Source organism: Mustela erminea, chromosome 14, assembly GCF_009829155.1.
Source record: "Mustela erminea isolate mMusErm1 chromosome 14, mMusErm1.Pri, whole genome shotgun sequence".
Lineage (NCBI taxonomy): Eukaryota > Metazoa > Chordata > Mammalia > Carnivora > Mustelidae > Mustela > Mustela erminea.
Window position 1 is genome coordinate 32,670,554 of NC_045627.1, and position 24,891 is coordinate 32,695,444.

The 24,891-nt window shown below is 34.6% G+C and overlaps 1 protein-coding gene across 3 annotated transcripts in view; it reads right to left on the minus strand.

Moving 5' to 3' along the window:
• Positions 1–898: 898 nt before the first annotated feature.
• The window catches only part of CTNNA3 (catenin alpha 3), a 1,797,739-nt gene continuing 1,773,746 nt past the window's right edge, over positions 899–24,891 (minus strand). For all 3 annotated transcript variants that reach the window (XM_032312382.1, XM_032312379.1, XM_032312381.1), the window contains exon 18: positions 899–3,406. In XM_032312382.1, the coding sequence (XP_032168273.1) occupies positions 3,119–3,406 (288 nt within the window). In that variant the 3' untranslated portion in view covers positions 899–3,118. The remainder of the gene's footprint in view (positions 3,407–24,891) is intronic.

Genomic DNA, 24,891 nt, shown 5'->3' on the forward strand with positions numbered 1-24,891 from the left:
CCAATGATTCCTACGTGTGATAAGGAAAAGAGAAATATTAATATTTCTCATTCTTCTTGTTTGATTAAAAAAGACCTTCCAGTTTTTCTAATTAAAAAAATCTTTACTGGATTATGATTTCATGGATATTTTTTAAGTTATCATCCTTATTTCAGCCTGTTGTTTGGCTGCAATGCTGGTGACTAAGACTGGAACTATCCTTGTAGGTGGTATAAACCCTCTCCTCCCTCTCAAGGATTCTTTTTTCCCTACGTAAATTAGCATAAATTGATTTTGCTAAAAAAAAAAAAAAAAGAATCTTGATTAGCAGGTAAAAGCAAATGTATCATCAGAAGAAGGACCAGTCTTTTTGATATGGTTTCAAGATGTGCATGGATGGGCCACAAATCCGTCACTCTCCTTTAGAAGTGTCTGCTGTTCCCCAACAGAAGAAGGGTTTAAATATAAATATACATAGTACATTCACATTTCCTGATTAGGTCCATTTAACTATGCTTTATAGCACAAACATCTGTTATTGTATTTGCTGCTAGTTTTCCTCATGCATAAGCCCTTATTAGTGGGCTTGAATCAAAGGAAGTCTCGAAATGCTGCCCACTCAGAAATTCACTCAGGTGGACAGATATCATTCTCAGCTCTATGCATCTTGTTCTTATCACATATTTGATTACTACACAGTGGACTTTACTCCTGGGGGAACATTCTCCAAGCTGTATTTTTTTTTTTTTAAGATTTTATTTATTTGACTGGCAGAGATCACAAGCAGGCAGAGAGGCAGGCAGAGAGAGACGGGGAGGCAGGCTCCCTGCTGAGCAGAGAGCCCCAGGCCAGGCTCAATCCCAGGACCCTGGGATCATGATCCGAGCTGAAGGCAGAGGCTTTAACCCACTGAGCCACCCAGGTGCCCCAAAGTTGTATTTTTAATTATGTTTTTTTGTTTTTTTGTTTTTTTTTTTTTACTTACAGTTATTTGCTTTGAGCTATTCTGGAAATCTACCTACTTTGAAGAAGAGACCTTGTTTATAGATAATTTTGAGTAAAGGGTCATTTTTTTAAGATAAAGAGATTATTTGGTAATTGTATAATTTTTCAAGGGTATATTTGTTCTTTTGGCATCAGTCCTGCATTCTGAACTCCAGCCTGTGGAAAGCTAACATAGGATCAAATAGACATTAGTTTTTCTAAATGAGACTTATGATTCTTGAGCTTGTGGCTTTGGGAACTAAGATATACAGCTAGTCGTTTAGTGATATTTTTAAAGTCTATTTTCTCAACTAAATTATAAATTCACACTTTTATCTGAGAAAAGTATGGTCATAGATGTCACTCTTGTAATATCCACTCTTGGAAGAAAATCACAGTAGCATTTCAACAAAAGGAACTTCCTTTTTTGTTTTTTATTCTCTAGATAGTTCTGGAAAATAGAAATATCTGGATTCCCTAATTCCTTTCTGCTCTACTTTCTCTTTTAGGGAGTGGACTGTGTCCTGAATAATGATTGTGTGCCAGTGCTGAGTGGAAGGCAAGGAAGACCTATGGCTTTCACCTCCTAGGAAGTTTATATGCTGAGCCAAGGCAACTCAGCGTTTTGGAATAAAATAATTCAGTACAATAAAAAGTTAGCACTTTCCACATAATTGATAATTATCTATTAAATAAATCTTTCCCCCATACAATTTTGCTTAAAGTACCATCCATACATTATCATATTCTTAACTTTAAGCTTTCTTATGTTTCACACATTCTTTTACCCAAACCGGTCCTCCTGGTATCAACTGATATTGAATGTTTGAATTTTACTTCATCATACTAAGATGACATAGTTGTGGAGATAACTCATTAATGCAATGTTGTATGAAGTGAAGTTACAATTATAGTAGAATTTCGATAAAGTAGAATAGGGAATGCATGTTCGTAATCTCGTGTGAGAAAAAATGAAACTTAACTCTTCCAAAGAGGGAAGGGCAAGTCAGGGAAAGAGAAAGAGAGAGAGAGAGAGAGAGAGAGAGAGAGAGAAAGGATGAGGAAGGGATGGCCAATGCACTAGACCCTAAGATTATCATGAAGTCCTTCATGAACTTAATTAAGTATGAGCACAGTGACTGGAGTTATAAAATGACCCCAATGACTTTTATTTTAAATGTTATTAAAATCACTCCAGCTTCATTCCCATTAACTCTACTTCCTAGTTCAATGATACATTTCATGCAGTTATATTTTACGCAACACCAAAAGGTTTTTCAAACTGGCCTCTTCCTTTTAATTACAATTACAAGCTAATACAAATAGATTTTTAGAGTCACACAGAACTCCTTCTACTTCTGTTATCATAACTTACTCAAGAATATAGTTAGGTGTTCCATTTCCCCAATGGGTCATAACTCTTCCTTCCATATATGTTATCTGATGGACTCATTTAAACCTAACCCTCAATATACAAAACTGCTCAATACTATGGAGACCTGAAAGTACATTTGTGGCATCAAAACTCGCAGTAATCTTTATAATGTTAAAAAAAATGCGTCATTAATCATCAAGGCTGAACTTGACTGCTGAGCTTAGTTAGTTTCTGATGTTAACCTAATCAATTGGCAATAGATAAAGATATCTCGAGATTGAAAAAAAAATTATCTCTAGATATCAAGAGAATCACACATGTCTGTCAGGTTAGGCCAGGTAAAGAAAATATAGAGATTAAATGGGAAAATACTTTAAGAAGTCTTCCACTTTCATTGAAAACCAAGTCAAGAGCTCATGTCAATGTTTTAATTCAAAATGATAAGGTGAGTGTACTTAAGCTTTTACAGAAGATTAGGACTCATTTGAGTCTCCAGTGTTCATTTGGTAGCAAATGTAAGATGCTGCCTGTGACAGGAAAAGCTGGATGACACCTAAAATGTTCATTCATTCAGCAAGCATGTATTGTGGACTTACTAGGTGCTGGCCAGACAGAGATGACAATGACATGATCCCAAATATATGTTGCCTCCAATGTTTCACGTTAATTGTGCATTAAATTCTAAAAGTTAGTGAACTTACAGAATTAATTAAGTGTAAAATTAAAACACTGTGTTTCACCAGGACTTTATAATATAGGCACTAGTGTAGAATTGTGGGTTTAGTAGACATGCCGTCCTCTAAATTCACTCATGACTTGCACTGGGTGGATTTTTTTCTTTGCTGAGCCTCGTCTGACAGCTGCACAAGTCTCCTCTGGCTTCTCTCTTTTAATCAAGGGCTTTTTTGCAGGAGCCTTCATTCTCCACATCACAACTGGGTGCCGGGGCCCAGCAGGACTCTGAATTCGGATGATCTTCGTTGAGGCAATGTAAGACATTTTCACTGTTTGCACCACAGCATTCATTAAATTTTTGGCTGCTTGGATCAGGGAGGTGACGCTGTCCAACTGTAGGAGGAAAAAAGACCTATTATTCAAGAATGCAATCAGAAATTTAAAGAGATTTAATGTTATAGAAACTGAAATGTTCCACTTTGCTTTCACCCCAGAAATGAGTTAATCCCTATTTTATGTATCTGTGTAAATTATCTACATTAATCCATCCACCTAAATTTATCGTTTATTTATCTGATATATAAATATATTCATATTCTCTTTTTTTAAAAAATAGAGTAATATTATTTATTATTTTTGATATGAATATATAGTAGGATTATATAACCAATAGCTTGATGAAGCCTAACGGTTACTATGATGAGATATTTTAAAGAGATTAATTTCTATCCTTGTTTTTCAATTAAATGGATGCTATAACTTCTATATAATATTGTAAGGTCCAGATCTAGATGGTCACTGCTTTCTTTGTAATGAATCTCCCTATATGCAAAGGTAATTCTGAGCCCTTTTTATAAAAGATGGCAATCCTCAAGAAAAGCAATTATATGTGTAATTTGCTTTATAAAAACAACTGAAAACCTTCCTTCTAGGAAATTTATAGTTTCAGATAAGTATTATACACACACACAGCACATACAGGTGTACACATGCATGTATACCATTAACGTCCATTAACCAAATTTTCCCAAATATTTTCACCAAAAAATGTTTTTTAAAACACAGAACTTTCAAACCTATCATGCAGTGTATTAAAATAGATAAAGCCAAGTCTTTTCAATCAAATAAAGTTGAGTTTAAATTCCAGACCTGCCTTAGAACTTCGGCAAATCGTTTAACCACTTTCATCCTAGTTTCTTAAAATATTTAGTAGAAAAAATATTAATTAATGTTAAATAATGTGTGTCAAGGACCTAGTATAGTGATTGCCAAATAGCTGATTGTTATCAAATACATTTCCTTTGTTTCTTAGGAAGACTGACAAAGTTGTCTAATTATAAAGATGCACTAATGAAAGTACTAAAACAAATGGTTTCCCACATGATTTTGTTTTTAATTGTTGTCTTCTGGATTGTTCACAAAAATAATCTCAGGGAGAAATGGAGTGATATTCCTAGAATTTTGCAAAACACTGTAGAGTTAAGCTGAGTTGGCTCATTTTTTACAACTAATGCTTCTGCCATTATTTTAGTTTGGCAGATTGTCATCCCCAGCCAACTCACACAGGAAGCTGTGCCTCCACTGTCACCTCTCTGTGATGTGTGCTGTCAGGGCTGAGACTCAAACACTGGTTCTGTGTTGCTAAAATCCATCAGCAGCTGCGTGGCCTGAGTACTCTACCTTTGCAGCTCAAGGAGTTTCATCTCACATACAGAATAAATGAGCGAAGGAAAGTAGTAAGCTGAGGTTATGTGCCTGGGGCAGTGGTCTAGCTGGCTGCTTCCTAGGAAGAGAATTTAATTAGCTCCATTATATGCCAAGCTTGAAATTCTTGAAAAGGTAACACCAAAAAATATGTAAATGGAAAGGCAGTAGTACTAGGCAACTATACCTCTTTAAGTTGTTTTACTTACTGAAGCCAGAAATGTAAAAATCTGTGCGTGTGGCAGGGATGACAAATACTCTGCAAACATTAAACAGGATTTCATGAAACACTGACACGTATTTCAGAGGATACTTAGAGCTTCTGAATCTGTACACAGCTTTAAAGAACGAACACTAGACTTTGAACAGAATAAAGCACTTCATTATTAATGTTCTTCTACGGACAGATTAGAGGCTGAAATCTGTCCTTTAATAATTAACAATTTTTATTCAAAACCCCTGGGAGCCAGTTAGATTCTGAAAGTAGTTCCTAATCTCACCATAAGGAGAAGAAAATTTTTCTAAATGATGAATTAACATGAATAGTATTGAGGACCCTTGGAAGATTTCCCTCTCAAACATGAATATATCTAATTTACTCCAAGGGCTCTGTGCTACCATCAAGTCTTTCTTTCATAGAACATTCTAGAGACCTGCTATCATTCAGAATTTGATTAGTGGCTTTGGCTTCTCTAGCTTCTTGTCTTCTTACATGCATGTCTCCTCTTTTTGACTTTGTAATCTTATCTACATGCCTTAAAATGTAGATACTGGGGGCGCCTGGGTGGCTCAGTGGGTTAAGCCGCTGCCTTTGGCTCAGGTCATGATCTCAGGGTCCTGGGATCGAGTCCCTCATTGGGCTCTCTGCTCTGCGGGGAGCCTGCTTCCTCCTCTCCCTCTCTCTGCCTGCCTGTCTGCCTGCTTGTGATCTCTGTCTGTCAAATAAATAAATAAAATCTTAAAAAAAAATGTAGATACTGGTTTGTCTTCTTTCTTCATTGAATCAACAAAGCCCTATCTGTGCCATTGTGATCTCTGACGCCACCTCTGACAAAGCCTTTTATTTTAAAATTCTAAATGGTTGTAGTAAAACTTCTCCTCTGGGTAACCCAGAAAAACCATAGGACCAATTATGCCCCTGGGAGAGTGTGAAGACTAGTTTTGTAGACAAATTAGGACAATTGCTACAAGAATGCTGCCATTTCATGAGGAAAGCTTGTCAGGCATTCTATACGGATCTTTGAAGTCTAAGAGCTGTGTGTGCTAAGATGCATCACTCTGCTATTAGCCCAATCACTGGCCTCACAAGCAAGGTACAGAGACAAGCCTAACAAATTGTAGGATATTCTGTTCAAGGTCCAAGCAGTGGTGCAAGCCTACTCATGGAAAATAACTGCACGATTTCCTTGTCTGCAAAATTTTTTTATAAGTCTTCTTATCCAGGTCCACTTTGATAAAAAATTCTTCCAGGGAAGCATTCAATAGAACTTTCTTTGTGAAAACAAAGTCAAATTTGAGCTAGACAGTGCATCACTTTAGAGTTTCCGTGTTCAAACTATTGAACAAAGTTTTCTGAATTTTACAAATGCACCGTGAGAGACAAGAATGTTAATATACTCTAAAGGCTTAGTACAGGAAACCAACCAGACTATAAAACTCAGGTCCAAAAATTCTCATACCATCATGAATCACTTTCATTAACTGAATATTCTTTTAGGCAAATGCAACTTAAAATGTGTACCATAGAAGGAGCAACTTTCCCCTAACATCTGGTAACATTCCTCTGTGATCTAGATGAAGTGTTTTTGGTCAGAGTATCAACCAAGATCAAAAATGGCTTCTAAGACCTCAAACCTCCTAAGGATTATATGTATATATGTGCATTCAAGTTTTCTAGCCACCCCCTTTTCCATAATAATGGACAAAGTTTTAAATAACTCTTAAAAGAAATTTTTGACCTAAAAGAAAGGGTTCTGATTGAAATTGGAAGTCTGTTCTCTTACAACAGTAAATAGGAAAATAGCCACTCTTCCTATGCTGGTGACTTGTCCTTATTCTCACAACTCTGGTGTAGCTCTAAAATAACTGTGCTTGGGGCACCTGGGTGGCTCAGTGGGTTAAAGCCTCTGCCTTTGGCTCAGGTCATGATCCCAGCGTCCTGGGATCTAGCCCTGCATCCAGCTCTCTGCTCAGTGGGGAGCCTGCTTCCCCCTCTCTCTCTGCCTGCTTCTCCACCTACTTGTGATCTCTGTCTGTCAAATAAATAAATAAAATCTTTAAAAAAAATTGTGCTTAGTGGTCTACTAATGTTACAGTAAATTTCTCAATATTGTCTATGTCCAAACATAAATTAGTGAGCTCTGCCTTACTTTTTTTTGAAAATCTAAATAAATAGAGGACGACCATTTGGTAAATTGGCTCTTACCCTAACTGTAAGATATATCTTGCAAACATTCCAAATTATGACGATCTAAATAGAGTCCTATTTTATAGGAATCTTAGTTTAGTTTATTTTAGTGTCTTTGCTGTGCTTTGTAGTATGTATTCTGTGATTCCAGGCTACAGTACAAATTTGTCCAATTCTAAAAACGTTCTCAGACAAAAGGTTCAATTCTACTTAGAGATATGTCTATAATGTTTTGCTATGGAAAAGCAGTAGTTCAAAAGCAATAAAGATATTTTCTTTCTCCTCATAAAATATCAACTTTTTGTCCATATATGACCACTATACACAAAAAGTATGGATCTTTTTACAAAACCCAGTGTTAAATACCTGTGATGTAGGCTCCATAACTACAAGGTGGAACTCCTGCTGGTAAACCCTTCTCAAAATCCTATTGTGATACTGATAGCCAAGAGTAATAAAAAGATGAGGTAATTATTCCTTCTTTTAATTTTCTAAGTTTCTCATCTACATTATGTCAGACACCAGAATGCCTAGTACTATACTATTCTAACTCTCCATATTATCAGATATGTATTTTATATGAGGATGCTCAGGAAGTGAAACTCACTCCCATTGATGTGGATCTCATCCCCTTGCACCTGGGCTATCACCTGGGGAAATCATCCTCCCCAACCCCTGTGTGAGCTGCCATGAAAGCTACTGCTACTGGAACTCCTGTGGAGGGAAAAACCTGTTGTTGCCTGAAAAGATGTATTTCCTTTCCTAAAACGTCCTGGGTAAAATGGTGCCAAGTGTAGACAATGAAATTCTTGTGAGTCTCAATGTTTACCTAAGCTTAAAGACCCCTTGTTGATGTTGCACCTGCACAACACAGTACTTGAAAGGCAAATTGTGGAGTTTGGCTCCAATTATAATAATAGCTTCTAACAATTGATAATATCTATTGTGTGCTTCCTGTGTATTGGCCCTGTTTTAAGTAGTTGACATATATTAACTCACAGTAACCCTATGCGGTAAGTACTACTACTATCCATTTTATGGATGAGGAAACAAAGGAATTGGAAGGTTTGGTAACTTGCTCAAGGCAATACAGCTGTTAAATGGTAGAGCTGGAATCTGAGCCAAGGCAGTCTTGTGCAAGTACCTGGTGCTCTTAACCATTATATACCCTGCTTTTCAGTAAGATGTCACTTTCAATGAGTGTTTATTTTCAGGTATGAGTAGTTGGAGAACTTGCAATAACATTAATATAATGTCTAAAATTAAAAATTAACTACCTAATAATGGATTTGGGGAAGGTTATAGAATTTTTGTAATGTATACTAGTACTAAAAAAAAGGAAGTTATCTTACTTGCCAAGGTATTTTGTTAGGATGGTGATTTGATAATGTTTATATTCCATCACTTTTTAAAGAGATTTTTTTTTTAAATAGCAAATAGAAACTGTCATTCTTATAAGCTCCAAACAACTTAAAAACCTTTAGATTAATACTATTTTATAACAAAACTTTTAATTTTAAAATGTAGATCTCAATAAGACAAAAAAAAATAAACAAACCATATTATAGATTCTAGGACATAGAACTGCATAACATTATTTCATCTTTAAGATGTGTCATAATTTAAATACAAACCAAATTTTCTCTTATTCTCAAACAAAATTAATTTGTTTACTTTGGCTTACAATAGAAACTAGTATTGGGAAAGAACTGATACAGCTCAATACCCCAAAAGCAAATAATCTAATTTAAAAATGGCTAGAAGATATGAACAGACATTTCTCCAAAGATATACAGATGGCCAACAGACAATGAAAAGATGCTCAACATCATTTATCAACAGGACAATCAAAACTACAATGAGCTATCACCTTACACTTGTCAGAATGGCTAAAAGCAGCAACATAAGAAACAAGTATTAGTGAGGATGTGGAGAAAAAGGAACCCTCTTACATTGTTGGTGGGAATACAAACTGGTGCAGTCACTGTAGAAAAGAGTATGGAGTTTCCTCAAAAAAGTAAAACTATCCTATGATCCAGGTATCACACTACTGGGTAATTACCCCCAAAATACAAAAAAAAAAAAAAAAACGCTAATTCAAAGGGACACCTGCCCCTCTATGTTTATTGCAGCCTTATTTAGAATCGCCAAGATATGGAAGTAGCCCAAGTATCCACTGAGAGATGAGTGGATAAAGAAGATGTGATATGTATGTGTATACACACACACACACACACATACACACACACACACACGCACACAAATATTATTTGGCCATAAAAAGGAATGAAATGTTGGCATTTGCAACAACATGGATGGAACTAAAGAGTATAATGTTGGGTGAAATAATTCAGTCCAAGAAAGAAATATACCATATGATTTCACTCATGTGTGGAACTTAAGAACAAAACAAATAAATAAAGGAAAAAAGAAAGAGAGAGACAAACTAAGAAACAGACTCTTAACTGTAGAAAACAAGCTGATGGTTACCAGAGGAGAGACAGGTGGGGGATGTGGGAAATAGAGGATGGGAATTAAAGAGTAAACTTACCATGATGTTTTAAAAATGATAAAAAAAAAAAAAAGAAAGAAAGAAAGAAAGAAAGAAAGAAAGAAAGAAAGAAACCAACCAGGGTTTGGTTCCCTATCCAAGCATTATCTATTTAATGCTTAATTAATTTTAAACTTTTCCGTTAAATTATTTAGAAATAAGTTAACATAGGTAACATGAAAGGACTCTGTGTCTGTGTGTTGGTAGACAACAACAGCATAAATATTTCTTAAAAAACTTACAGATTTTTATAGTCTTTCTAACTTACAGGTGTCATTTTCATCTGTAGATTGACCTAACAGTGGTAGCTGCTCACCACTGGAAATGCTTAAATATATATTTGTCAGCAAAAATTCATCATCTAATTCAATATGTTTCTATTATCAATTCTGAACCTCTCTTGAGGAGCTGATTTTATCCCAATACTTGGTTAACATATTCTTTTGTTTCTGAACAGGTTTTTAGAAGAATGGCCTGTATTGAAAGCATTTTCTCTTTTCAGATGCATTAAAAAATGTTAAACAGCCAGGCTGGCTTAACGAGAAAATCAAATTAGAGACTTTGTTAAGGCTAGTCAAAATGGAGTTACATATCCAAATTGAAATTGTCAAGCTTATAATTAAATTGAGAAGGTGGCTCCACTTTAAATATGAAGAGTTTTTCAAAGGACCACTGATAGGATTCACATAGTAAATTCATCCCTTGCCAACTCTCCATTAGAACATGACAACAGAAAAGGACAACTTAAGTTGAAAGGGGGGAGAATCAATGCATGGAATAACTAAAGAAATTTAACACCACTGAGACAGCCAGACATAAAATGAAATATGACATTTATTCGTTTGTAATATTGCCCTGTCAAAAAGCATTTTCAAAGCTAATTTTTTTCTGAAGCACATACTCTAGGCTGAAAATATTTTGCATCATCTTAAAAGGAAATAATCACAAACAGAATAACACCAGTTCAGGTGGCTACACAGAATGCCTTTTCGTTCTGTTTGAAAAGACCTGTTCTAAAACCATGGTGGGTAACATTAAAGAGCTCTCCTTAGCTATCTTTTAACTATGTTGACTTGAAGGCAAACACTTCACTGAAGAACTAATTTTCTATAACCATTACAGCCCAGGCACTAGTTACACAAATTCAGAAAAATTAGTATATTCTTTCCTGAGTAGTAGAGCTTGCAGGCAGGGGCAGGGTTTGGCAAGCCTGTCTCAACATCCATGTTCCAATCTGTGGTTTCTTTTCTCCCCAACATCAGGCAGGGCACTGAGGTCTACCCTCTCCACAGACATTTATTGTCTGTATTTAACACGACATCTTGATGATGGCTGTGAGACCTCTGGACTGAGTGCAAAGGAGCACCAGCATTAGTCTTATACCCTACACTCATCCCTTGCATGAGAAACGCAAGGAAAAAGTAGGTTCTGTGAAGCTAAAAATCCAAATGGCATAGTTTTCCAATCCATGCAGGGATTTCCAGTGCATAGATCCCTACCGTTTTTCAGATCTCTTTTGATCATCTGCCTACCATTTTAACCCCTCTATTAGTAACAGCCAACAGTCCTTGTTTCATTTGCCTCTGCTACAAACATTTAGTAGAAGAGAACTGCTTATGACCCTAGCGCTGATCCATCAGTGACTTTCTCTCACCTTTAGAGAATTCTTTCACTGGGTAAATTGGTTTCCAATTAAATGGACAGACGCCAGCCCAAAGCTGACAGACAGTGCTGTGTTGTGTCTTCAGCTAGCTGTTACTGCACTCACCCCACCCAAACACTCTTTCAAATTTCTACTTTCATCACATTTCTAGCACTTCGTATTCTCACCTGTTCTGCAGAATATTTCACCTAAAATAAATATAAAACAAAAAAGCAAGGAAATAAACAATAGCAACAACAAATTAGAAACAAAAATAGAAGCGGCAAAATGAACCCCACTTAATCTAACATTTATTCTTAGCCATTTCCACTAAAATGAAAGCGTTATCTCTTGTTCTGTCTATAATCAGGGCTACGAACTGAGCTCTAGGTTTTATTTTCCCTGCCTTCTTGGGGACTGTGCACAATTAGTAATTCTTTTATACTACTGCATCTTTATGATATTCCTTTTTATTGACATTTTCATGTAATATTTGAATGTCCATAAAATCCTACTTTAAAACACAACCAGATTTGTTAAAAGGTTTGCTATATTCCCTGACAGTATTTTCCTCACTTCTCAAGCAATTTCTTATTTTCACATATGTAATTTTTTTTCTAATAGATATTGATATCATGTATTATTAAATATATAATATATATTTAATATTATGCATAATTAAATGTATTGTGTATGACATGGATTATATAGTATATGTGTAAATGTACTTATATATAACATTGATATTGACATATGTATTAAAAATGATATAGTGCATAATTAATATATATAACATAAATATATGTAAATATAAAACTTTACATTTAAATATAAAATATGTAATATTCAACATTATCTAATATAACATGTATACTGAATTATTTAACATACATATTAAATAATTCAATATATAATCTTAAGCATCTAGTTTCTTTCATCAAATTTCATTTATGAGATCACCTAATTCTCATTCTGAAAAAACATCCCCAATGTAAAAAAATCATAGTTTATTTACCATTCTACTGTTGATGGACTTTAAAGTGCTTTAGGACTATAATGAATAGCAATTTATGAATATTCTGTTACATGTATTTTGGTGAACAAATACATGAAATTTTGTTGTGTATGTACCTGAAAGTGCAATCCAGAGTCATAAAAATGCACATATTCCATTTTATTGGCTATTTCCACATAAAAATTGGAAGTGATCCTGCAAATTTATACTTCTACCAGCAAAAATGATAGTTCCAATTGCTGCATATCTTCACCAACACTTTTTCCTCATATTTTTCACTTTAACCATTTTGGCAGGTTTATAGTCGAGATTTTAAGTGGCATTTCATTGATAACTAATGAAGCTGAATATATTCTCTTATGTTTATCCTGCATCTCAAGATAGTGCAAAATTCACTTAATTGTTCTTACACATTTTTCTAGATTGTTTTTGAATTTTCCTGTATACAAGCATGTAATCTATGAATAATAACAATTCTGTTTCTTTTTTATTAGTTTTGTCTTTTTTTTTTTAAAGATTTTATTTATTTATTTGACAGACAGAGATCACAAGTAGGCAGAGAGGCAGGCAGAGAGGGAGAGAGAGAGAGAGAGGGAAGAAGGCTTCCTGCGGAGCAGGGAGCCCGATGCGGGACTCGATCCCAGGACCCTGAGATCATGACCCGAGCCGAAGGCAGCGGCTTAACCCACTGAGCCACCCAGGCGCCCCTAGTTTTGTCTTTTTTATCTTTTGCATTATTGCACTAAGTAGAACTATCAGTGCAGAAGTGGTGATACCAGGCATTTTTCATGTATCTTCTACCTCAGAGAGAATGTTTTTCATATTTTATCATTTATTTCTTAGTTACCTCATGGACAACGTATTTATTTTTATTACTTTTTAAAATTTTCTAGAAAGGGAGGATTTCTTATTTCTTGTTGTTGTTATTGATTCCTACCCTAAAATACTACTATAAATGGAGAACAAACTGAATGGCTTCAAAAATTTGGTATTCGTTTAGGCTTTCTTTATGACCCAACATATGGTTAAATTTGGTATATGTCAAGTACACAAGAAAGGAATGTGAATCGTAGTATTGTTAAATCAATGTTGTATTATGCCAGCTAACTTCCACTAGCCTCTTATCAACCAAGCCCAGAATTCCTATCTTAGCTATCAGGTAGCCACTGATCTGCTTTATATCACTATAGATTAGATGTAAATTATCTAGGGTTGCATATAAGTGGACATCTAGATTATGTCCGTTTTTCGTTTTGTATCTTTCAGCATTATTTATATTTACCATGTTACCATACTATATGTACTAGTAGTTTGAGGAGTATTAAATTTTATACATATACCACAACTTTCAATCCATTAACCTGTTGACGTGCACAACTACTTCACAGCTTAAGTTTTTATTTCTCTTGGGAAAATATTTAGAAATAAAACTGCTGTGTTGTATTTTAAGTGTATGTTTAACTTAAGAAATAAAATTGTTCACCAAAGTTATTTTCTTATTTTAAATTTCCACCAGCAATGATATGAGAGCTACAATTCTCAATGCCCTTGGCCATATTTGATATTTTCTATCTATATTTTTCACACTCTAATCAGTATAAAGTACAATGTCATGTGTAATCTAGTTGCTTTTCTCTGATTATTAATTATATTGAGGATATGTTAGTGTACTTAAATGAACATTCACCTATCTTCTTTAATGAAATATCTGTTAAATATTTTGCCTCATGTTTGGACTATCTTTCTATTCAGTTTTAGTGTTAGTTACATATTCTGTATACAAGTGCTTTGTCAAATATTCATATTACAAATATTTTCTCGCAGCTTGTTATTTTTCTTTCCCTTTCTTAATGGTCTTTCAAAAAGCTCAAGTTTTAAAATTTGATGTAGTGGAATTTATCAACTTATTTTATTCTTTATTTAATGATTTTCCTACTGAAAATTTTTTGGTTACCAAATGATTTTACCAAAACTTTCTTTTCTTTTTTTTTTCTTTTATGTTTTCTTCTAGATGTTCAGAGTTTTAGATTTATATTTAAGTTTATGGCCAACTTTGTATTGGTTTTTGTTTGTGGAGTAATATACAGCACTGTTCTTTCTTTTTGTACAGATATCCAATTGTTCAAGCACCATTTAGTGAAAATGCTTTTATTTTCTTTTTAAGTTATCTTAAAACCACTGTCAAAGTTAAATAAAGCATATATATATATATATATATATATATATATATATATCTGTCTATTTCTGGACTTTCAATTAGTTTCCATATCTATGTTTATACAGTACCATACTATTTTGAATACTGTAGTTTTATATTTTAAAAAAAAATACATGTTTTATTTATTTATTTGAGACGAAGGGAGAGAATGCAGGCATGAACTTGGAAGCAGGGAGAGGAGCAGAGGGGGAGGGAAAGGGCCAAGCAGAGTCTAGGCTGAGCATAGAGCCCTATGTGGGGCTTAATCCCAGGATACTGAGATGGTGACCAGAGCCACTCAACCAACTGAACCACCCAGGTGTCCCTATTATTAAGTTTTGAAGTAAAATACATGCAATATAAATGTGTTCTTTTTAACAATTGTTTCAACTATCTCAGGTCATTTGGATTTCTACATAACTTATAGAATCAGCTTGATAAATTCTACAAAAATGCCTGTGGGAATATTGATTTCTATTATGTTTAATATATTGATTAATCTAGATAGAAATGACAAAAATATTGATTCTCATTCTATAAACATAATATAGCTTTCCATTTTTCAATGTTTAGTTTCTCTCAACAAGAGTTTATAATTTTTAGTTTAAACATCTTGTACATATGATGATGAATCTCCCTTCATATTTTGCTTTTGATGTTACTATAAAATTTATTTTGAAAATGTTACTGTATTTTTTATTGCTAATACATAGAAATACATTTGATTCCTAGATTATTGGTTTTGTTTTGATTTTGATTTGGTTACATTTTTGGTTTTTTTTCTTGCAACATTTCTGCTGTTCACAAATTTTCTCCAGGAAGAAATTCTGGATGAAGATAAGGCTCACATTTAACATAATTTTTCCTTTTATCAGGACTTTTAGTCTTCTAACACTTACTGTCCAGTATTTAAAAATAGTAGAGATATATATTTCATTCAACATTATGGTTGTTCACGGTAGAAAGGAAAAGCCAGATTTATTTATTTATTTTTATAGAGAGAGAAACCAGGAGCACATGAGCGAGAGGGTGAGGGGCAAATAGGGAGAGAGAGAGAGAATCTCATGCAGACTCCCTGCTGAGCATGAGTCTGATGTGCAGCTCAATCTGACAATTCTGAGTTCATGACCTGAAAAGAAATCAAGAGTTGGGTGCTCAACTGAATGAATCACCCAGGCACCCCTATCTATATTTAAATATGTCTCTTTTTCAAGTATTGCATGAGTTTGGACATTTTAGTCCTTTCCTGTTCTTTCATTTACCTGTTATGTAATATAATTACAAAGTCAGGTTATGTTTACAACTATTTTATTATTCATATTTTGTTTGATGTATTTATGTACTATCTATCTTTATCTCTCTTGTTTCTTTTGGGCTAATGAAATATTTTATATTCTTCCATTTTCTTTCTCTAGTACCTCCTCAGTTATAGATACATTTTAACTACTTTTGTTTTGGTTAGTCTAAAGATTAAACCATTCTTTGATTTACTAAGGTTTAGTATAAAGTATTACTTTGGAGCTCCTGGGTGGCTCAGTTTGTTAAGTGTCTGACTCCTGATTTTGGCTCAGGTCATGATTTCTGGGTTGTGGGATTGAGCCCTGCACTGGGCTCCACACTGAGCTGGGAGTCTGCTTGGGGACTCTTGCAGTCTCACTCAACATCTCCCCATGCTCACACACTCTGTTCTCTCTCTAAAATAAATAAATAAATCTTTTAAAAATACATGCATAAAGATTATTTTTATCATTCTTCTGTAATACTATAATATAGAAAATTCTAATTCTTCTTATTCATATCAATTTTACAATATAGTTATAATGAATTTTACTTCTAAACAGATTTTAAACTCAATAGAGCATTATAGTATTTTTTTGTACTGCCAGATTTTTAAAAATTTTCTCACATATGTATATTTTCCCTTACATTTCCATGTTTCCATTTTAGAAGATTTTCTTTCTATATAAAAATCTATCCTTAGCATTTCTTTTTCAAATGAACTGATAGTGAGAAATACCATCAGTTTTTTTTTTTTTTTTTTAAAGAATCTTTACTTCAGTTTTATTTCTGAAGTGTATTATTCTTAGTTATAGAATTCTAGACTGGCACTTATATTCTTTCACCTTAAAGAGATCATTCCATTTTCTTCAAGATTCCATCATTTCTTTTGAGAAGGCTGTTAATAAGTTTTCATGAATTTCCTTTGAAGAAAGAGCAGGTCTTTCCTCTCTGGTTGCCTTTAAGATATTAACTGACTTCTTTTTCATCAGTGGTTTGACTGTGATGTACCTAGTTGCCAGATTTTTTTTTTTTTCCTTTTACATCTCTGGTTGTCATGAATTCATGAGTTAATCTGCTCAGTAAGGGGAAATTCTAAGCTATGATTTCCTTGAATATTGTTTTTGTTTCCTTTTTTCTTCTTTTTCTTTAGAGGATCCAAATACAGCCATGATAAATATGTTGTGCTTATTCTAAATGTCTCTTATCTGGCTTTCCAGTTGTTTGTGGTGGAGCCATTGGTTTTTCCTAAGCCACCACATTCCATCCAGAAATGGAGTTTTCTCATTTTAGCATGAATTTTAGTCTTTATGTTCCATGAGTTCTTAATCAAAACTGCTGAATAGTTTATCCTTGTTAGAAAATTTCTTCCTGGGGCACCCGGGTGGCTCCGTGGGTTAAGCCACTGCCTTCGGTTCAGGTCATGGTTTCAGGGTGCTGGGATCGAGCTCCATGTCAGGCTCCCTGCTAGGTGGAGAGCCTGCTTCCCCTTCTGTCTCTGCCTGCTTCTCTGCCTACTCTGTCAGATAAATAAATAAAATCTTAAAAAAACAAACAAACATTCTTCCTAGTTTCATCTAGTTTATCCATTTACCATTCAGTTTGCACAATGTAGAACTTTCTTGTGCAGGATGTTTTTTCCAGATGTTCCTTAAGTATCTGGGTTTTAAACTCTCCCCTCACTGTTCCATTTCAGTCTAAGTCCACTCATGGGCTTCCAAGGCTACAATTGTGATTAATTTGCTTATAATTATGAATATGATTCTCAAAATTCATTATCTTAGCTCTTAAGGAAATATTAACCCGTCAACTACATAAGCAAAAACTACAAATCACCTTTGACTCATCATCGTCCTTCACCAATCACCTCTATTCAGTTAACACAGCCCTCAATCCAATCCAATTATCTTTCCTTCTCTACCATCACCACCCTAGTTATCTTCTTTAACTTGCACGACTGCAATATGTTTCTGGGCTCTATCTCTGCATTTTCCTTCCTCTCAGATTCATTTCCCACAATAAGGCAAACATTACCTAATCTCTAAAAACAAATCCATTTGTTTTACAATACACTGCTGGGTTTGCATTGGATTTTAAAATTTATCTTTTTTCTAAACTTTTTGTTATAAGTTACAAAGCCTTCGGTAATCTTCTCTCATCCTGCTTACTCAACTTTATTTTTTGCTTTTATATTATGTGGCCCAGTCATAAAATGAAACTAAACTAGACTAAAATATTTTCATTTCTAAATATGCCACACATTTTTTTCTCACCTCCAATCCTGTTCATAAGCCATCCCATTTGTTGAGAAATAACTTCTCCTTACATCAGAGGACTCCCTTTCCCTAATTAGGTCTCACATTAATATCATTTTCTCAGGGAATCAATTCAATGATACCTAGAATAAGCTGGATCATCTTTTTATATGTTGTTATAGCATTCCATTTTCATCTAACATTAGAGTCATCATAAGGCAAAAAGATCCACATGTTTCCTTTCAGTGTAATTATAATAAAAATATATTTCAGAGTTGGTTGTTAAAATTAAGTGTGATAACATTTATAATGTGCTAAGGTAGGGTTTCACACATCACATAAACATACATATGCACAAAATGAAGCCATGTCTTATATAAGTTTTTATGGTGAACTGGCAAATAATACATTATACAATTCAGAGATTTTGATGAAACAAAACTGAAGACAAATTCTATCCATGTTTTGAAAACCTAAGAACAGCAGAAGAACATTTCTTGACCACGAAAGGTGGAGGGACAAGTACCGTGACTCCCAACACACACACACACACACACCACCACCACCACCACCACCACCACCACCACCACCACCACACCATATTTCTCAAATCAGCATGAGACTAGCTCTGTTTATCATGGTCCTTTAGTGAAAATATTGGTCAGGATCCAGTGAGGAAAATAGAAACTATTCCAGGTATTTCAAACACAGAATGTAATACAGGAACTTGATCATTGCCAGCTAATTCTCAACTTAGTAGCAGCAGCATGAACTGTTATCATTCCTGGCATGAAAGGATATTAAAAAGATGAGACCATGAAAGTAGCTAAACACCAAAAGTAGATGATTGTTTATCAATAGTCTACCAATTCTTTCCCATTGGTTAAACTGAGCTAGAAATGAGCAGTCAAAAAATCTTTGGCAGAGAAAGGTTCTGAGAGCAATAGTAATCATGACTAGCGAAATGAGATTTTATGTCTTCTCAATCTCAATATGCCATTGTTTCATTCATAAAATTTCATTGTACTTACTTTAACATTTCTGTGAGTATAACATGTACTTTATTTTATTAATTTTTAAAAATATTTTATTTATTTGACAGACAGAGATCACAAGCAGGCAGAGAGAGAGAGAGGGAAGCAGGCTCCCTGCTAAGCAGAGAGCCCGATGTGGGGCTCAATCCCACGACCCTGAGATCATGACCTGAGCCAAAGACAGAAGCTTTAACCCACTGAGCCACCCAGGTGCCCCTAACGTGGTGTTTTTGTTTTTTTTTTTTTTTGTTTTTTTTGTTTTTTTTAAAGAGAGAGATAACAAGTAGGCAGAGAAGCAGGCAGAGAGAGATGGGAGAAGCAGGCTCCCTGCTGTGCAGAGAGCCCGATGTGGGGCTCGATCCCAGGACCCTGAGATCACGACCTGAGCCAAAGACAGAAGCTTAACCCACTGAGTCACCCAGGCACCCCCCTAATGTGTATTTTAAAAAGAAGTTCATATGTCTGTGCTCTCATTCAATCAAAGAAATATTTACCAAAGTCAAGTAGTTATTTTCCCTACCTCTGTCAATAAAATAAAACATAGGAGAGTGATGGCTTGTTTAACTCTCAATGCTTTTGCATACATAAAATCTGTAATATCCTGTCAAACATGCCTATGCTTCTCTAGAAAAATTCTGGTATTTTGTTAGGAAAATAGAGACTGCAGGAGTAAAAAGGGTACATAAATAAACTTTAAATTATTACTTATATACATTAGGTTACACGCTATTTATATATAGAATGTGGTTTTCTGATTTTAAGTAAAATGTCAGCTTCCCTATTGTTTTGTTGAAGTACATCTGAAATCCTGCCTCATATTGCAATTTATTTTGTAACCCAGCTTTTCCAGACTCTTTGAAGATTTGATCATGGTTTAACATGACTCTATGAAACAAAGTATTGGCTTCTATTTTTTAATTAACACAATTTCATAATTATCTAGGAAGTAAGAGCTATAATGGAAATATGACTAGCTTTAGACAATAGCTATAACAAAATCTATGAGAAAGCGGCCAGTTTTCTGGACTCCTGTGTATCTTTTTAATATGTTTTCCATAGTCTCATTTAACTAGTACATCTAGGTGGTACTCCAGCCCCATGCTTGCTATGGCCTACAGAAACTACAACTATGTACTGTGTTAGTGGTTTAAATCTAGGATAAGAAGCAGCAGTATTAACTCATATGATTATTGCTTCATCCACACATTAGAAGGAAAGGGCAGCAGGTAACAAGACAAAGCAGTGCTTCAGAAATTATTCCAGGAGAAGCCTAGAGCAACAAAATGCTGTTGTCTCAGATGCGAGGTATGGAATATGTCAGCTGTAAAAAATATACCTTGAGGAAAACAAAGTGTCTTTAAAACAACTGTCTCCTATTTGTTTAAGACTCACAAACTTTGTATCTGAGAGAATATCAGAGACTGGGAAAGTGTCGACAATGGGGAAATACTAAAAAGTTCTCATCTTGAATTTAGTCTCTTTTCAAATCAGAAATCGCTCTCATCCTGCCTAAAGTATCTTATAAAGCACAAAACAATCTTCCAGAGTCTTTCCCTAGATAAGCACAGCTGTTTCCTCGTTGAGGGGATGAGATTCAAACACATTTCAGAGCAGCTGCTTGTTGCCCTCCCAGCTGCTTAGAATATGGGAAACTTTGCTGGCAGCAAGCCCCAAACCAAAGCAGTAGGCATCCAAACTTTCCCCTGGGCACTGGAATTAAGCAGGCAATAGAAGGATGAAGCCCTGTGTGTTTTTTTAATCACTGTGATCTAAGCCTCTGTGTGAGTTTAAAGAATAAAGCCCACATTGCAAGGGTGGCTCAATATTCTCAAATCAATTAATGTGATACATCACATCAGTAAAAAAAGGATAAGAACTATATGCTCATTTCAATAGATGTAGAGAAAACATTTGACAAAGTACAACACCCATTCATGATTAAAACCTTCAACAAAGAAGGTTTAGAGGGAACATACCTCAACATAACAAAGGCCTTATTTGAAAAACCCATAGCAGACTTCATACTCAATGGGAAAAAAAAAACTGAGAGCTTTTCCCCTAAGGTAAGGAACTAGACAAGGATGTTCACTCTCACCACTTTTATTCAACATAATACTGGAAATCCTAGTCACAGCAACCAGACAACAAAAAAGAAATAAAAGAATCCAAATTGGTCAGAAGTGAAACTTCCACTATTTTCAGATGACAGGATACTTTATCTAGAAAACTCAAGACTTTACCAAAGAATTGCTAGAACTGATACACAAATTCAATGAAGTCACAGGATTAAAAAACAATGTACAGAAATCTATTACATTCTGTACACTGATCATGAAGCAGCAGAAAGAGAAATTAAGAAAACAATCTCATTTATAATTGTAACAAATATAAGACACCTAGGAATAAACTTGATCAAAGAGATGAAAAACCTGTACTCTGAAAACTATAAAGCATGGATGGAAAAAATTGAAGATGACACATGTGTTAATGGAAAGATATTCCATGCTCATGGATTATAAAAACAAATATTATTAAAATGTATATACTATCTAAAGCTATCTATACACATAATGCAACACCTATCAAAACAAACAAACAAACAAACAAACAAACAGCATTTTTCACAGAACTAGAACAAAGAATCCTAAAATTTGTATGGAACTGCAAAAGATCATGAATAGCCAAATCAAGTTTGAAAAAGAGAAGGAAAGCTAGAGGCATTGAAATTCCAGACTTCAAGTTATATTACAAAGCTGTAGTAATCAAAGCCATATGGTACTGGCACAGAAACAGATACACAGATAAATAGAGCAGAATAGAAAATTCAGAAATGAATCCACAACTATATGGTCAATTAATCTTCAAAAAAGCAGGGGCACCTGGTAGCTCAGATGGTTAAGCATCTGCCTTCAGCTCAGGTCATGATCTCCAGGTCCTGGGATGGAGACCCACACCATGTCAGCCTCCCTGCTCATTGGGAAGTCTGCTTCTCCCTCTCCCTCTCCCTCTACCTCCTCCACCCCACCACCCTGCTGGTGCTCTCCCTCTCTCTGAAATGAACTAAAAAAATAAATCTTTAATCTTCAACAAAGCAGTAAAGAATCTTCAACAAATGGATGGGTAAAAGTCTCTTCAACAAATAGTATTGGAAAACTGGTCAGCAACATCCAAAAGAATGAACAGGATAACCTTTTTATACCATACAGAGAAAGATCTAAATGTCGGACCTGAAACCATAAAAATCCTAGAAGAGAACACAAGCAGTAACTTCTTTGATGTCAGCTGTAGCAACTTCTTTCTAGATATGACTCTTGAGGCAAGGGAAAATAAAAGCAAAAGTAAATTATTAGGGTTACATCAAAATAAAAAATTTCTGCAGTTAAAGGAACAACAAAACTAAAACACAACGTATGGAATGGGAGAGGATATTTGCAGATGACATATCCAATAAAGGATTAGTATTCAAAAGTATAAAAAGAACTTATAAGACTCTATCCAAAAAACAAATAATCCAATTAAAAAATGGGCAGAAGACATGATGGGCATTTCTCCAAAACCATATCCATATGGCCACCGACACAAAAAAAGATGTTCATTATCACTTATCATCAGGAAAATGAAAATCAAAACTACAATGAGATATTACCTTACACATGTCTGTATGGCTAATGTCAACAACACAAGAAACAAGTTTGGCTCTGGAGATAAACTACATGAATCCAAACAAATATTTCCCTAATCTCAGTTTTCTCCTCTGTAAAATAGAAAAGCCACATCTACCTCATAGGATTGCCATGAAGATAGATTAAGTACATGTATGGCACAAGCTACTGTATATATGCTGATTCACTATCATTATGATGATTATCAAGATTTTGAAAACAAGAACTTCTCTCTCCCATTGGTTATTGCAAAAAGTAAAAGAATGAGGAAAGATGAAGTTATTAATAATGCTCCCCATTTTGTAAATTTATGTCAAAACCACACACTTAAAATATTATCTAAAACCTTCATAACAATTCTGTGAGATAGGTATCATTTTTCCCATTTATCAGATAATTTAGCTAAGAACTATGACTCAGAGAATTTCAGTGTCTTGTGTGTGGTCACACAGGCAGAAAGAGGTAAAGTTGGGATCAAAGCCAAATATATGTAACTCCTAATCCAATGTGTTTTTGTTTTTTGTTTTTTGTTTTTAATCATCTTGTGCTAACTCTCAAAATAGGAAATGTTTTAGAATTTAGTCCAATGTCTTTTCTCATTTAGGGTTGAGATCTCCCAACCTATTCTTTTTACTTTACCTCAAATATTTTGCAGTGAGATATCTCTTCTCTTTAATCAGGGAGCCTTTTGGTTTTTATCCTGACCATGTAACTCTGATAATAATCTCCACTCAGTTACTCTGAATGGCATCCCCCAGAATAACTCTTGTCTTTCAGAAATGAGTGCCAGATGTGAGTACACAATAACTTTCCTACTGAATCTTAATTGTACCTTTTCAGGATAAAGATTGGCTTTTGTGACAAAAACTATTTAAATTTACAGGTAAATCTCTGTATTTATAGACACTTGTTTTTGAGTGTTTATTACATACCTAATCATCAATGAGCTGAATGTTATGGGGTGAATGTGTATGTGTGTATGCATATGTGTGTGTGTTGCCCACTTGAGATGCCATGCATTTTTTTTTCTTTTCTCTCTTTAATCTCACCATTCAGTTTTGAACATTCATAGGTCCAAGAAATGCAGCGCTGTAATGATAAAACATAGTGGCTATGAAAAAGAAGAGGGTTATCCTCTAGATCAAAGCTTTTAACCTAGAGGTCTAGACACACTGTTGCATTTCAATTACTTGTGACATGTGTCACAGGGTCCATAATTTGCTGGTAATAATAATAGTTCAAATACTGAAATTGGAGAATGATTTACTGTTTTTCCACAAATTAGAGTGGCATCAGGGTTATCTCTCTAATTATATCCTTTCATTCACTTGCATTTTGATATACTTCCTGAAGTGAGGAAGAAGGGGAGAGTTAAAACTAGGTTCCTAGTAATCAAGCTATTATCCCACTTTATCAATACAGTGTTCAGTGAAGTGGCCCTTCTCTTGGGAAATATGTTCTGCATTTGAAATTTGTGTTACTGCAGAAAAAAAAAAAAAGGAAAAGGAAAACGTCTGAGATATTCTCCTTTAGGAACTGAAACTATGCTTTGGTTCATTTTCCATAGTGATTTCTGTGCTCATAGTCATTTTCACCTTTCTCCTTGACAACTAAATGCTATATTTATTTAGGCAGAAATATGACCAAACTTGAAGGATAAATCATGATTGGTCTATCATCCTTAATAAATGATTGGTCTATTGGTGTTTCATATGACTTTGTCTTCACTGACAGGATAAGGGAAAGTCAGCAGACTTTCTAGGATGATTCTGGAAAAGATTCTTTATATAATTAAAGATCATGTCATAAAAAAAGGGAAATATCATTCTTTACTTCTTAAAAGTAGTTGTGCAAAAACTTGAAATTTGGCTTCTGTATCTATATTGAAATTTTGAGAGAGAGAGAGAACGCAACAAATACAGATGATGACAGAGTGGAATATGGAAAGAACTCAAGATAAATAACATTATGAAACCTTGGAACAACCATTATCTGGACTTCTAATTATGGTTGAAATCATTGATAATAAATTGTGTTACTTGGCATTAACAGCCTTCTTCTTTTCACATCTTATTGCCAATTTTCTATTCCCATTCTAAAATAGTTCAGATGAAGATGATGTCATCAGTCTCA